Source organism: Gopherus flavomarginatus, chromosome 5 (genome assembly GCF_025201925.1).
Source record: "Gopherus flavomarginatus isolate rGopFla2 chromosome 5, rGopFla2.mat.asm, whole genome shotgun sequence".
NCBI classification, from domain to species: Eukaryota; Metazoa; Chordata; order Testudines; family Testudinidae; genus Gopherus; species Gopherus flavomarginatus.
In genome coordinates, this window is record NC_066621.1 from 147,960,438 (window position 1) to 147,975,357 (window position 14,920).

The 14,920-nt window shown below is 42.8% G+C and overlaps 1 protein-coding gene across 6 annotated transcripts in view; it reads right to left on the reverse strand.

Annotated features, from left to right (window-relative positions):
• The window catches only part of LRRC9 (leucine rich repeat containing 9), an 81,926-nt gene that overhangs the window by 23,388 nt on the left and 43,618 nt on the right, over nucleotides 1-14,920 (reverse strand). For 4 of the 6 annotated variants that reach the window (XM_050952509.1, XM_050952510.1, XM_050952513.1 and 1 more), the window contains 7 exons: nucleotides 14,520-14,660; nucleotides 12,300-12,477; nucleotides 10,923-11,143; nucleotides 9,798-9,920; nucleotides 9,115-9,245; nucleotides 2,491-2,599; nucleotides 1,900-2,039 (listed from right to left, as the gene is read on the reverse strand). In XM_050952509.1, the coding sequence (XP_050808466.1) occupies nucleotides 1,900-2,039; nucleotides 2,491-2,599; nucleotides 9,115-9,245; nucleotides 9,798-9,920; nucleotides 10,923-11,143; nucleotides 12,300-12,477; nucleotides 14,520-14,660 (1,043 nt within the window). Of the gene's footprint in view, nucleotides 1-546; nucleotides 720-1,899; nucleotides 2,040-2,490; nucleotides 2,600-9,114; nucleotides 9,246-9,797; nucleotides 9,921-10,922; nucleotides 11,144-12,299; nucleotides 12,478-14,519; nucleotides 14,661-14,920 lie in introns of all 6 variants that reach the window. The other 2 variants (XM_050952514.1, XM_050952512.1) reach the window with 2 other exon arrangements.

Below are 14,920 nucleotides of genomic sequence, written 5' to 3' on the forward strand. Positions count from 1 at the left end.
AAATCTTATAATACATTGTTGTTTGGCAGCTTTGATCAATAAAACACAACATTATGGTGCTGAAATTAATAAAAACTAGTCATAGTGCAGTATTTTTGGAACTGAGCAAAGAATGACATCTTTCTTATTTGGGTACCATTGTTTCATCTTGCCTACAACCTTACGACACCACTTGAGAGCTCCACATCACACCTGATCCTAGTGTACATCAAATAAGCTTTCAAATAATACATGATGTGGATGTGTGTGGGGTAGGGTACAACAAACTCCAAAAATATGACTCTTTTTGAAGAATTGCCACATGCCTATTTCAGCCAGTACCCTTTCCCCCAAAAAGAACTAAACACAAAGGCATGCCTTTTGCATAGAAGCTTCCCATTCCCAACTGAATCTTACTGTCCCTTCAATTAATCGTGTCCCCTGGAGAAGGAGGAGAGTTTGGGACAAAAAATAAACACATGCATATGCCAAATGAACACAAAAAATGGAGGTAGGAAGAGCTGGACACTCATTTGAGAAATACACATATACACAACCAAATCTTACATTTCTCTGTGCTGTTCTGTCACTAATAATATTTCCTAAAAGTACGGAGGGAACTCTGGGGAGCAGCTTGGCAAGTCTTGTCTGATGGGATTGGACTGAAATTGGCTATAGACACTGTCAAAGTCATAAAGATCTGACTGAACGAACCTTGACATGTTCCTGACATTTCAGTCCTGTTAGAATGCAAAAATGAGAAATGCAAACTGAAAGCTGATTTGAAAAAGTTCTTCAGGACATAAATTGACCTAATGTGTTGGTGCCAAAAGAAAGAAAAAAAAATTGGTATGGATTTCTGCTGCAGGGGATGAGAAAAAGAGCTCTTTTAGGAGATGGGACAGGAGAAGGGATTATTGGCGGATAAAAGATTGCTCTGACTAGACACAATATTAAGAAGGAAGTTTGGATGAATATGCAAAAGCACTGCTTGACTCTATTATACAAATAGTAGCATGAATCAGTCACTATGGCATGGCGCTCACAGATTCTAATAAGTGGTTGCGACTGCCATCAGAATACTTGCATGTCTAAAAGTAGCTGAGTTTTCACAGTTTCGGCTCAAAGAGGTGTACTATTACCTCAGTATCAAGATTACAATGATTCAATATTATAGCAGGACTTTATACAGCTTTTAAAGATTTCAAGTACTTAATGTCCCTGCCAGGCCTGATTAGAGACCTATAAACATGCCATAACAGATCAAACCTATGACCACAGAGTCAGATAACTTGCTTGTGATCAATACCAAATGCTTGAGAGGAAGACAAACAAGCCCCATAATATATCTGTCCAATGCTGTACAAGGAGAGTGGGAGGAGAGAAGACTGGGATAATTAGTTTTGGGTCCAGAAGCTGATGAGAGGCACTGTGTGTGGTGGTCAGAGCAAGCAGCACTTGTTTTCTGTTCCTGGGTCTGCCAGAAACTGACCTTCACTCAACTTCTTTGTGCTTCAGTCTGAGTCAGCGCACTCTAGGGTGTCTCTGAGCCACAGAGTTAAAGGGTCAGTGGCAGCTGAAGGAGTAGCCACTGCTGTTGCAAACTGGGAGTAGCACACTTCCTCCCCGAAGGGAGTGGGGAGAGAAGGGGCAATCCTACACTGCCGGTCCCCCTCCCATCCCAATAACTGAGGATGGAAGAAGTGAGCCAAAGAGCCTAGGAGAGAGACTGGCTGGATGCTCCCAGTGATGTCAGAGATGCCTGAGTGGGTGGCAAAAGGCCCGCAGGCTTCCTTGCCAGAAGACAGCTCAAGTTAGGTGGGGAGAAGAGAGCATCCTGGCTCGTCGTCCTCCAAGGACTGCCTTTTTCAGCAAAAGAATACAAGAATTACAAAAGTTCATTTTAAAATGTACCAGTACCTTTTTCCTTTTGAAGGTCCTTGCTGTCCATAGCCACTAGAGGTCACTTTCTGGTACAGCTGCTGCCTGTTTGTTAAGTGATTTTGAGGCTTTTGTCTGGGCAGTACTGATTCAATGTGATTGTAATTCAGACACAATATCTGCATAAAAGCAAACCCCATGAAATGAAACAGAAAACTGCTCTGCTAATATAGTAGCTAAGGTGCCAGTTACAACATATCTCTGCTCTTTCAAATTCATATAATGAGCTAACAACAGATTAGTGCTGAATCACTGGTATTCAGGGCTTCAAAAATTCTTGATGCAATAGATAGGCTAGTGGTCAATTTATTTCAGCACATGGTTAAATAAGTGGTTTTTAGTCTTTTTGTGACTCATTTGTACTGCATAAATTCTGCTGACTAAAATAACTTTAGAAAGCTGTATTTAGTAAATTAGTACATAATATAAGTCATGTAATAAAGATTTCCCCTTACTCTATTATAAAAGAAATCTGTCAGGCAGGAATAAAGAGATTTAGAACTTTATATAAAGAGAGAAGATACTTACTGTCACTATAAAAATAGGAAAGAAAAGCACAGATTAACTCACCTTGACATTAGGCAAGAAGATTAAACCACTGAAAGAGGTGAGATTGTTGTTCTGTAAATTCACATTACAAACATTTCTAAACTGATCTGCTGGTACAAGATCCACCGTTCTGAATTGGATAAAGAAAATAATTACAGAAAAAGGTATCATGTGACACAGATTTCCTGAGCAGGTCTACTGATGTTAGATTTCTCACCAGAAATCTAACATCTTCCTTTTACAGGAGCATCCTGATAAAACTCTACAATAAATACATTGTGCTGTTTTCTCAGGCGTAGTAATGCAGAGTTGATATAATTCCTACGTTAAAGGCAAAATCCACTTCACCCACATAAAGTCTGAGTATTTACACTTTCAGTGTGTGAAGTATGAGAGGTGAGGGCTCGAGGAAGTGAAATCTACCCCACTGCAGGTATGCTGAAGACTCCCATGGCAACCTCTCCAGTGCATGGCCTGAAATACTGGCTGAATCGCCCTCTGTGCTGTTTGCATGGTACAGTAATGCCACAGGATCTGCATTTATGTAGACAGTGGTCCCGCCCTCCAGTCTACATCCTCCCCACAGTCTGCTGCAGTACTGTGTAGATTGTGAAAGTATCCCAGCTGGATCACATGCCTAGTTTGAAGATGTCTGTTACAAGGCAGAGTCAACTGAGGAGAAAGAAAGCAGAAGAGGGACAGCTCCCAGATCAGAGAATACCATACCTGAATGGATTCCCTCACCTGCAGTGTTATAAATAAGCTACTTCAAGAAATTAGACCTCGTGACACAATATCCCTCTACAGAAGCTGAAAGCTATACAATCAAAGATACACAAGAGGTATTTTAATATTGCCGTAAAACCTTTCATGACAGCCAAAGTTTCCAGAGATAGAATGTCTGTGGTGGAAGAGACTCAGTCTCAAAGCAGTGTTTAAATAAATAGTCTGCCCTTGTGTCTAAAATGGTCTCTTTCAAATCAAAAGTGTTGCACTGGTAAGAGTAGAGACTTGTTTATGAATATGGTCATGGGTGTGGGCATGACCCTAGTGGAGTCAATGGGAGCTTTGACACTGGCATCAATGGAATTGGGATATAGCTCTCAGCCACAGCAAGAGCCAAGATAAGACATCTTTACATACTACAAAACGGAGGTAACTTTCATTGACAGACATACAACTATGCATACCACAGAAATGCTTTCCAAAAAAATATAAATCACAAATCAATTGTGGCAAACAGTCAAAGCGTACACCCTGCTGTATAATATGTTGTGCTACAGTAGGGCACAGCATGTGTGGTATACTAAGCATTTTCACACCACGAACACAAAGCAATAGAATCTTAGAACTGGAAGGGACCTGGAGAGGTCATCTAGTCCAGGCCCCTGCACTCATGGCAGGACTAAGTATTATCTAGACCATCCCTGACAGGTGTTTGCCTACCCTGCTCTTAAAAATCTCAAATGATGGTGATCCACAACCTCCCTAGGCAATTTACTCCAGTGCTTAACTATCTTGACCATTAGGAAGTTTTTCCTAATGTCCAATCTAAACTGCCCATGCTGCAATTTAAGTCCATTGCTTCTTGTCCTATCCCCAGAGGTTAACGAGAACAATATTTCTCCCTCCTCCTTGTAACAACCTTTTATGTACTTGAAAACTGTTATAATGTCCCCTCTCAGTCTTCTCTTTTCCAGACTAAACAAACCCTCAAAGGTCATGTTTTCTAGACCTTTAATCATTTTTGTTGCTCTTCTCTGGACTTTCTCCAATTTGTCCATACCTTTCCTGAAATTTGGCATCTGGAACTGGACACAATACTCCAGTTGAGGCCATATTAGCACAGAGTAGAGCGGAAGAATTACTTCTCGTGTCTTCCTTACAACACCCCTGCTAAAACATCCCAGAATGATGGGGTTTTTGCAAAGGTGTTACACTGTTGACTTATATTTAGTTTGTGATCCACTATGACCCCTAAATCCATTTCTGCAGTACTCCTTCCTAGACAGTCATTGCCCATTTTGTATGTGTGCAACCAGGGGTGGCTCCAGGCACCAGTGCACCAACCGCGTGCCTGGGGCGGCAAGGCGCAGAGGGGCAGCCTGCCGGTCGCTGTAAGGGTGACAGTCAGGTAGCCTTCAGCAGCATGCCTGCGGGAGGTCCACTGATCCCACAGATTTGGCGGCAATTTGGCGGTGGGCACGCCGAAGCCGCGGGACTGACGGACCTCCCACAGACAAGCCACTGAAGGCTGCCTGACTGCCATGCTTGGGACGGCAAAATACATAGAGCCTCCCCTGTGTGCAACTGATCGCTCCTTCCCAAGTGAAGTATTTTTAATGTGTCCTTCTTGAATTTCATCCTATTTACTTCAGACCATTTCTCCAGTTTTTCCACATCATTTTGAATTATAATCCTATCTTCCAAAGCACTTGGAACCCCTCCCATCTTGGTATCATCTGTAAACTTTATAAGTGTACTCTCAATGCCATTATCTAAATCATTGATGAAGACATTGAACAGAACTGGACCCAGAACTGATCCCTGCAGGACCCCACTTGATATGTCCTTTCAGCTTGACTGTGAACCACTGACAACTACTCTCTGGGAATGGTTTTCCAATCAGCTATGCACCCACCTGTGGCAGGGCAGGGGTAAAACCCCCTTTAAAGCCCTGCCAAAATGCTGGCTGTAGCCTGCTCTTTGGCCAGGTGTAGAGATGCAGGTACTTAGCAGGGAGCCCCAGCTGCAAGTCCTAACGAGGCCTGGCTCAGAAGAACATGCTGAGCTAAGTAATGACAGCTGGGCTGGAGCAGGAGAGGGCTATAAAAGCCCTGGGCAAATCGAAATGAGGAGGCTAGCCCAGGATGTGACAGGAGGGCAGTATCTCCGTTTCCTTGCCAACAAGGAAGCCTCAAGGGCAAGGAGACCCTGGGGAGGGTCTGTGGGGCACTAATTGTTGGGGGATCTGGGAACTGCACAAGCACTGTAAATAAAGACACTTGGGGGATCCAACAAAAGAAGCGTGAAAGACTCTTTATAATACCAGCCTAAACACTGGGTGCAGGCCCAAACCTGCTCCGACCCTGTGACACCACCTCATAGTAGCTCCATCTAGGTTATATTTCCCTAGTTTGTTTATGAGAAGGTCATGAAAAAAGTAATTGCTCGATGATTTAGTGAGGTGTTTTAAGATCTAGGATCGGGTGCTATCAGCCAGATCTTTCACAAATCAGGAAATAGTGGCAACCAAAGAAGAGGTTACTTACCTGAAACTGGAGGTTCTTTGAGATGCATGGTCCCTATTTGTATTCCAAATGTAGGTGCATATGCATGCCATGCACTGGCGCTGGAAGGTTTCCTTAACAGTGTCCGTTGACCCACACATGCGTCATGTGTCCCCTCAAACTTCCAACTGAGGTTATAATAGGTCATGCGAGTCAATACTCCTCCAGTGTGCTTTGTATTGCTGAGTAATGCAGTCCATACCAGAGGGGTGGAGGACGGGTTTTGGAATACAAATAGGGACCACACATCTCAAAGAACCTTCAGTTACAGGTAAGTAACCCTTCTTCTTCTTCTTCTTCTTCTTCAAATGATAGCCCCTATATGCATTCCAAACACGGGTGAGCAGCGAGCAGTGATCAGTGTGGAGATGGGTGTGAGGAAGCAAGAGAAGTGCACTCTGGAGCACTGCATGGCCCAGAGTAGCATCCACCCTGTGCAGATACAAAATTTATATCTGTGGATGTGGATATAAATTGAATATCCGCAGAGCTACAGGGCTCTACCGGGAACTGAGCAGTGAAAGCAGCAACATGTTGGGTTGCCTCCTGCAGGAAGGATGGCAGGGGCAAGTTCTTGTTGCGATACTGTAACCAGGAGCCAGTTGTTCAGGTACGGCTACGCCAAGTAGCCAAGGTGGTGCATTTGTGCTGCCACAACCGCGAAGACCTTTGTGAAGACTTGCAGAGCCATTGTGATGCCAAAAGGGAGGACTCTGAATTCAAAGTGGTGCTGTCCTATCTGGAAATGGAGACATTTCTGGTGGGCTGGGTGGATGCTGATGTGGGAGCAGGTATCCCTCATATCGAGTGCTGCGAACCAGGCCTCAGGAGGGTAATAAGGGATAACAGATGCCAGCATCACCATATGGAACTTGGATTTCCTGATAAAGTTGTTTAGCAGCCAAAGATTGAGATGGGAGTGGTGCCCTCTGCCCTTCTTTGGGATGAGGAAGTAGGGAAGTAGAAAGCCTCTCCCTTCATACGGAGGTGCCACTCCCTCGATGGTGCCCTTTGCAAGAAGAGCAGCTGACTCTTGTTGGAAAAGGTATTGATGGGAAGGGTCCGTTGGAGGCTTCTGGGGGGGAGGGTGGTGCAGGGGAAAAGAAAGAAACTCTATGGGGTAACTGTGATGGATAATCTCCAGTACCCAATGGTCCATGGTGATCTTGCCCCAATTGTGGGCAAATGGGGCAAGACACCCCCCAAAGATAACATGGGGCACCACGGGTGGCAACAGGGAGAATTCGGAGCTCTGAACGGATGCATCAAAACTATGTAGGTTGCTGGTGAGCAGGGGACAAGGAGATGGCCATAGCAGAGGCCAGGAGTCGCTGTTGCTGGGATGGGGTTTCCTGCTGTCACTGGTGGTAGGCCTGATAGGGCGCATGTTGGCAGGGGTGGAACTGTTGACAGCAATGTGGGGCCACGGTATAGCTCCCCAGGTATTGTAGCATGGTTTGGCAGTCTTTTAACAAGTGAAGAAACTCATTTATCTTGGAATAGAGCAACTTGTCCTCATCAGAGGGGAGGTGCTCTATAGTGGTTTGGACCTCGGAGCCCGACACCACTGGTGAAGGAGCCTTGGTTGAATGGTCCAAGGCTTGGAAAGTGGCAAGATGGTTCCCAGTGCAGCCATGGAGTGGGAGTCTGGGGGTGCGGTGGGCCTCAGGGGTACCGGTACCACACCATCGCAGCAGAGTCATAAGCTAGAGGATAAGGCGGCTGTGGATGGGAGTCCGAGCTGCACCTGGACATGGGAGAGAAGGGAGGCTCTGACTCAGAAAACTCCTTGAAGTCCAAAGAGTCCAGTAGTAGTGGAGCCAGCAGTACACGGTGTTGAGTTGGTAGGAGCTGGTCCAACAGGAGCAGGAGCGGTTCATCCGCCAGGATGGGGATCCCCCGGGTGAGTGAGAGACCAGAGAGAACGGGGGAGGATGGGTATGGCAACTCCCATGTCTCTGTAGAGAGAAGGGGCTCCATACAGCCAGGAGTCCAAGGAGTGCCCCTGGAAATGCTGGAATATCAAAGCCACGTCCATGGGGCTGACGGAACCCAAGGTTGCGGAGTTGGTGGTGGGACAGGCAGTGCTTGTGCTGGAGACTGCTCCAGGTGGATGGGCACTGGGGCAACCAGTGGTACCACCAGAACCTTCTTGAGCTTAGCTTTAACTTAAATGCGGAGAAGTTTGGGCATTGGTATGACAGGTTCTGTACACAACATCTCACCCGACCTGGCTTGGGAAGGAATGCTATGCTTCGAAGCAATCCTCGATGGAAACTTGCTCCTAAGCCCATAAGAGTGCTTCCTACCCTCTTGTCTGGAATTGTTCTTAGCCAGTGGTGCTGCTGGATCCAGGGCGTGCAAAGTGCTGGGAGGAGCACACAGCACTGGTGAGTGAAGCTGCACCAACGGTTCCAATGATCCCGGATCCGAGTGGGTGAGCAGTCTCATGGTTTCCTCCATGAGGTATTTTCTGAGGTGGAGCTCCCGCACTTCCCAGGTCTGGGTCCGGGGAAGACTTGCAAATCATGCAACAAGCAGCGATATGAGCCTCCCCAAGGCAGTAAAGACAGCACTGGTGCTTGTCGCTCACAGAGAAAGAGTGTAGGCACAAAACACAGCTTTTAAACCCCCGAACATGGAGCATAGTCTGGGGGCAGGGGGGAAATGTACCCCAAACGGGGTAAACTAATGCTATCGACAACTACTATTTACAACTATCTAGCTACAAGAAAAACAACAAAGAAGAACTATATACACAACAGACTAAGAGCACGAAGGAACAGGGGGTTCTGACTCAGGCCAGGCGGCAGTAAGAGGGAACTGGAAAGGTTTTGCCCCGCACAGCCTGTTATAACCTTGGCTGGGAGCACAAGGGGATGTACAATGCACGTATGGGTCAACAGACACTGCTAAGGAAACCTGGCTCCAGTGTATGGAGCGCACATAGAGGCCACCACTCAAAGAAGAACCTCATTTACACTTAACACGGCTATCCTCATTTGGGCTAGATTTGGGATAGAAGGATTCAGAACAGAGACAGGTTAAGGCAAATATGTCCTTTTTGAACAAAATAAGTCTCTTTTCTACAGTTGCCTGTCCAAAATGTGCAGAGACCGCACAAATCTCTGTTTGAAAAATGGAATAATCTGCTGAGAGACAGGAAAGTCCGAAACCGAAGAGTCACCTTTTTTCCATGTGGCTCATATGATCCTCTGTGGATCAATCAAGAGGATTTTGCCTATAAACAGAGAGACACGTGAACTGAATTATCTAAACCTAGGATCTGGTTTTAATTATATTTTTCTAGCCATTATGTTAAATGCTATTTGTGCACATTTGAAAATTACTGCACCTGATCGTAGAGGTTGTCCAATTTAATTCTTGCATTTTAGTGAAGTCTGAATGTCCTAGTCTTTCTGCAATCATATCACAGGTAAGTCTGCCACCAAATAAATCCTTAGCACTCTCGATGTCTGCTGTCTCCTGTATAATGACATTTAAAATGAATTTTGTTATATTAAAGCAGACCTAGAACTATAATAAGAAGGTAAGAGTGAAAATTTTCAGCCCAAAAGGTAGTTTAAAAAAAAAGTGCCTGAAAATCAGGGCTTAAACTAAAAGTGTCTCCCCAACCATCACCTTAGCTTTATACCATCTAGAGGGAGGGATAGCTCAGTGGTTTGAGCATTCGCCTACTAAACCCAGGGTTGTGAGTTTAATCCTTGAAGGGGCCATTTAGGGATCTGGGGCAAAAATCTGTCTGGGGATTGGTCCTGCTTTGAGCAGGGGGTTGGACTAGATGATCTCCTGAGGTCCCTTCCAACCCTGATATTCTATATTCTTATTGAACAGATTATGGAAATGTTCATATGCTCTAATTAAGTTTAAACTATAGATTTGTTACACGCACTAAAACAATACTAGGTAATTGTGTTAATAAGGGTCAGAAACCATCAGGATGCCCATGCCATCCTGATCTGTAAAAAAGATGGTTTTAACAATTACAATAATCTTATGATCTATAGTATAACTTACTACTGCAGTGCCATCTAAGGCTTTGAGAGATGGAAGATGGAATATTACAAACAATCGGTAGTTATCTTGTTTCCACACAATTAGATTTCCAGACATGTCCAGCATGACCAGGTTATTTAAACCCTAAGAAATAAAACATGTAGTTCAAGGTTTAATAGTATAATTTTTATATGTTTGTAAGGAATGAAACCTAGGCTATTCCCTTTATCTTTAATCGTTCTCTTCATCTTACAACTGCATGTGTCAAATCTGAAACATTATTTAATAAAACCCAGGTTTCATTCTCATTTACCTTAAGGTGCCTTTACATAACTCTGGCAATGTAAAGGAGCATTAAAGTGGGCATAAGTTACGCTTACACTCACTTTAAATTCCTTTTACACTACCAGAGTGCTGTAATTGAGAATCAGGCCCCCAGTTTCCAATCACAACAGTAATACTTGTATATATGCCAGCAGCTCCAGGTGAAAGGAACTGGGGTTGCTGCATGTGTGCATGCTTGTGCTCTTGAGTTTATTTCCAGTGTAATTCTTCTAATTACAGAGCTAGGCTAGGCACAATAGAGACGCATGGTGCGTGGCTCTACCTGGAAAATGCTGGGTTCAATCCTGTTAGTTACTCAGCACCTCCTTCAAAGCACTGAGCACACTCAATTCCAAAAGAAAGTTCAGACTAAGGCTCTTACGAAGGACAATTCCTCTGGGCCCAATTTTTAAATGTGGGCATCTAAATTGCATATGCGAATAGAAGACTTTCAAGCACAATTTAGAGACAAGGTGGGTGAGGTATTGGTCCAACTTTTGTTGGTGAGAGAGACAAGCTTTCGAGCTACACAGACAGAGCAGTCCTTCGGGTCCTGAAGAAAGACTTGAAGAAAAGCTCTGTGTCTCTTTCTCACCAACAGAAGTTGGTCCAATAAAAGATATTACCCTATCCACATTGTCTCCCTAATATCCTCGGACCAACCTGGCTACAACAAAACTGCAGGCACAATTTAGGCAGCCATTTAAAAAGATATGGCTTCCCATATTTAAAAATGGGAAAGATATATTTGTACTGACGTTACAAGCAAATTGTGAATTTAGTTTTACCCGCAAGTCCTAAAGCAATCAAGTCCACATTTACCTTTAAATGATATATCTCTTGGTAGGTAGAAACATAGTTATTGCTGATGTATAGTTCTATTAGGGCGTAGGCTTTCTGCAAACCAACCAGTGAAGTAATTCTGTTGCTCTCAAGAGAGAGGTAGTGAAGATGAGACAAGTTTTCAAAAACGCGTCTTTCCAGGGTGGTGAGATGATTATTATTTACACTAAGTCGTGTTAGTTTGGTGAGTTTTGAAATTCCTGGAAAAATCAATAAAATGTTCTTAAAGCATATATAGTGAGAAGCAAAAGAAGTGGTCAACTTGGATGGTAAAACAAGCTACACACACAGGCTGTGATGCAGGCAGGATCAGGAGAGTTCATTTGTGACCTGCTCTTCTGTGATAGCTAAGAACATTTTCCAGAAAGAAGCTACTCACAGTCCACTTCACCCCTCTGATTCTTCCTCCAGGAGTAGCAAAGAGCATAGTGAGGGGGAGGGATTAACTCTCCACTCATCTCTCAGGCAGCAGGATCTCTTCCTTGCTCCCTCTTCCTTCATATGCTACAGCTGGGCTTTCTTTCACTATACAGAAGACTATGGCCCAGTTTTTAAAAAGGTATTTAGATGTTGCTGAGCTCAGCACTACAATGCCTAACTGATTTAGGAGTCTAAATCTCATTTTCAAAGGAATTTAGGCACTTAGAAGCCAAAAGGCCACTGACAGTCATTGGTATTTAGATTCCTAAGTGCCAATATATTTTAAGAAAATGACATTTAGGCTCCTAACTCCATTAGGCACTGCAACACTGAGCACAGCAACACCCAAATACCTTTAAAAAACTGGGTCTATGAACCTAATTTTAAAATCAACTGCAAATAACAGTATCTGCCATGACCTATGTGAGGATATGAGGAAATGCAGCAAATACCCAGTAGTGTTTGGAATAGTCATATAGTGTGTATAAGGTAAATCTGTTCTTTTAAAAAGTGACTTTTTGACCTTTTGGAATCATTAGTTTACTAACTTATTTTAGAAATTATTGAGCCAACATGTAACTGTCATAGGAAAATTTATGGTTCACTGCAGGAATGTTACATGTCAGTAAGTCTACATACTAAAAACCATGCACTCTTATCAGTTCCAAAAAATTCCTATTAACATAAATACATTGGTTTTGCTTTTCTGAAACACAATCCATCTGCTTTGTCTCTTTTCTTCATTTCTGCTAAAGACTCACCACAAAGCTAAAGAGAAGGCAATGATATATTTTTTAATATGAAAGCTTTAAAACTGTATGCAACTGATAAAGTTAACAGTAAAAAGTCACCCTCTGGAACACCGGACTATATGGGAACATTTCTGTTGTGTCTAACTTAATGTCTTGATTTTCACTAACTTCCTAAATACAGTACCTTCTAGATTTGAGATGCAGTTTCCATCTAAAGTGAGCTCTTCAAGATTAAGGCAAGATTCCAGTCCTTCTATTTTAGTGAGATTATTGTTGCTAAATGAGGCCCATCTTAAATTCTCCAATTTTTCTAAGTTGGCAATTTTGGAGAGATGTAGTCCATCCAGATCTAAGACCGTGACCTGTGAGAAAACTAAATTTTAGTACTGAAAGATCTCACTTAATTAATTCCAACATAGACACTAAAGGAAAATACATCAAATTATACACTGAGGACCATACAGTGCCTTCACATTCTTCATAGACATTCCCCAGTAATATCAACAGAGCATTTCTTTTCGGATACTGGACATCACAGAGCCCTCATTTTACAATTCAGGACTTCATTTTTGAACCCCCAAGAAACCCCAAACCGACACTAAAACCTCAGCAACTTGCACCCGAACAAGCAATGACTCCACAATATAAACTAACCAGCTTCCAAATGCACCTGTGCAGTTACAGCTTACAAACAGGTTCACATTTTCTCTAGGGTAGATCAGGCCTCAGTATTAAGATGAATTTAACCTCATCTACCAATGTCACATATGATTATATTATTGATTCACTTGCTTACACGTTTTTATTCTACGATTTAGGGGTGAAATCATGGCCTCACTGAAGTCAATGGCAAAACAGATAATGCCTTCAATGGGATCAGGAGTTCACCCTGTATATAGTAACTTTCTAGGTCAGTGCTCTGGCAGAGTTTGAGTGCCTGCTAAGGAAGGATTTATCCCTTACAGTTTTGATTCACAGATAAGCATTCTTTTTGCCATATGCAACATCCAAATTCACTCTAGTTTTCTTCTTTGCAAAATTCTTGGGAAGGAACAAATGAAATTAGATTCCAAACACTTTTTAAATCCTTTGGTGTCATCACAGAACCTTCTTTCACAGACACTGGCTGTAAACAAACACACACTACAGAAAGAGAGCAACCAATTAATAATTCCACCCTTTCTCAGAAAACAACCAGTAAGGCCAGGGCTGGCAAGCAGTGCAATTGCCTGGGGCCTGATGCAACCGGAGTTCCCACAAAGCTAAGTTATGGGCCCCAACCCCAGGCAGCAGGGCTCGGGGAGGGAGTTCCACCTTCACCCTCTAATTCACTTCACTGGGTCATCCAGCCTGTGGGTCAGCGTCAACTGGTGGTTGCACCCCCAGAGACCATCACAAATGCCTTCTGTGAGGGCCTACCTCTTAGTTTCTGCCCTGGGACCCAGCGAGTCTAATGCCAGCCCTGAGTTAGGCTGCAGTTTTCTTCATCAGGTTAACTAATCATGCAATGATGAAAAAAATGGCCATGTAGCTTAATTTAACAAGTTGAGCCGCTGGTGGCCCGGGATATTCAGCACTGTCTCCTACCTATGCCAAACAACCTTTACAGAATTCAAAGCTGTTTCTTATACAGGCTATGCTAATGGCCAAAGGACAACTTATGTTCTCTCTTCTGTCTAGGTGATATTCCTTTTGGAAATGATTTTCCCTTTCTACAATAACATACTATATCCCTGTATGAACCCTATTTCATTTTGATGTCACAAAGTGTAACGTTGACACAATATGCTGAAATGTTGGTTCTCTTGGCAATGTCTGTAAATGTGCATTTCTTAATGCACACAGAATAAAACACTATGCTCATCAGCAGAAATGTGTTTTCCTCTAGCTATTCTATACTCTACACAACAAATTGAACTGACAGAGGAGCTTTTAACCTTTTATTCTTGGCAGATTAACATGATTTCAGAAGAGAGGTCAGAACATGGATTACGGCAGGCTACAATGAACTTGGATCTTCCTATGTAGTGTTCTATGGCTTTTCGCTATGTAGTGAAGTTGTAATTGTAGGTTGTCATGCCAGACAAGAGGCAATATGTGTAGGCGTGAAATTAGACCTACCACCGTTCTTCATGTAATATGGGCTCAGTATTGAAAATTCTATGCATGAACACTGAATATTAAAGTTTCAATATCCTACCGACTCACAAGAAAAGATTGTGATCTGATATGGAAACTCTTATGTTTTTATATTCTTAACTTCAGGTACTAGATTACATGCTCAAGTGCTCAGAAAGATATATTTTTAATTAACATGCATCAACTCAACAAATATAACAAAATAAAAATGTGACAGAGATAAATCTAAGGCCTAATGCATTATATTTAATAGAGACAGCCTTACCTTAGGATACCAGCTGCTATTGAAATGTGTCTGTGAATCCACCTTGTTCTTGCTAATTTGAGTCAGAATATTGGCATAAGGATGTACACTCAGAATGCGTGGTCGAGCTTCATCAGTCCTAGAATGTTCTAAAAGACATGCCTGACAAAATGAAAATACTTAATAGATAGATAATATAACGGTATAAATAATGTACATTTTTCACAGTGTAACATGAAGAAAGGCGCTTTATGGCTTAATCTCCTTATGACTGGGAGACTGTATGATATGTTAGTAGATCTAATAGTTCTAGTAGATCTAATAGTTCTAGTAGATCTGACACACGGTAATAGAGCTCATCCATTTTTAATGTTTATTATATTACTAAAAAAAAAATGATCAGGACAAATCGTGAGGCCTTT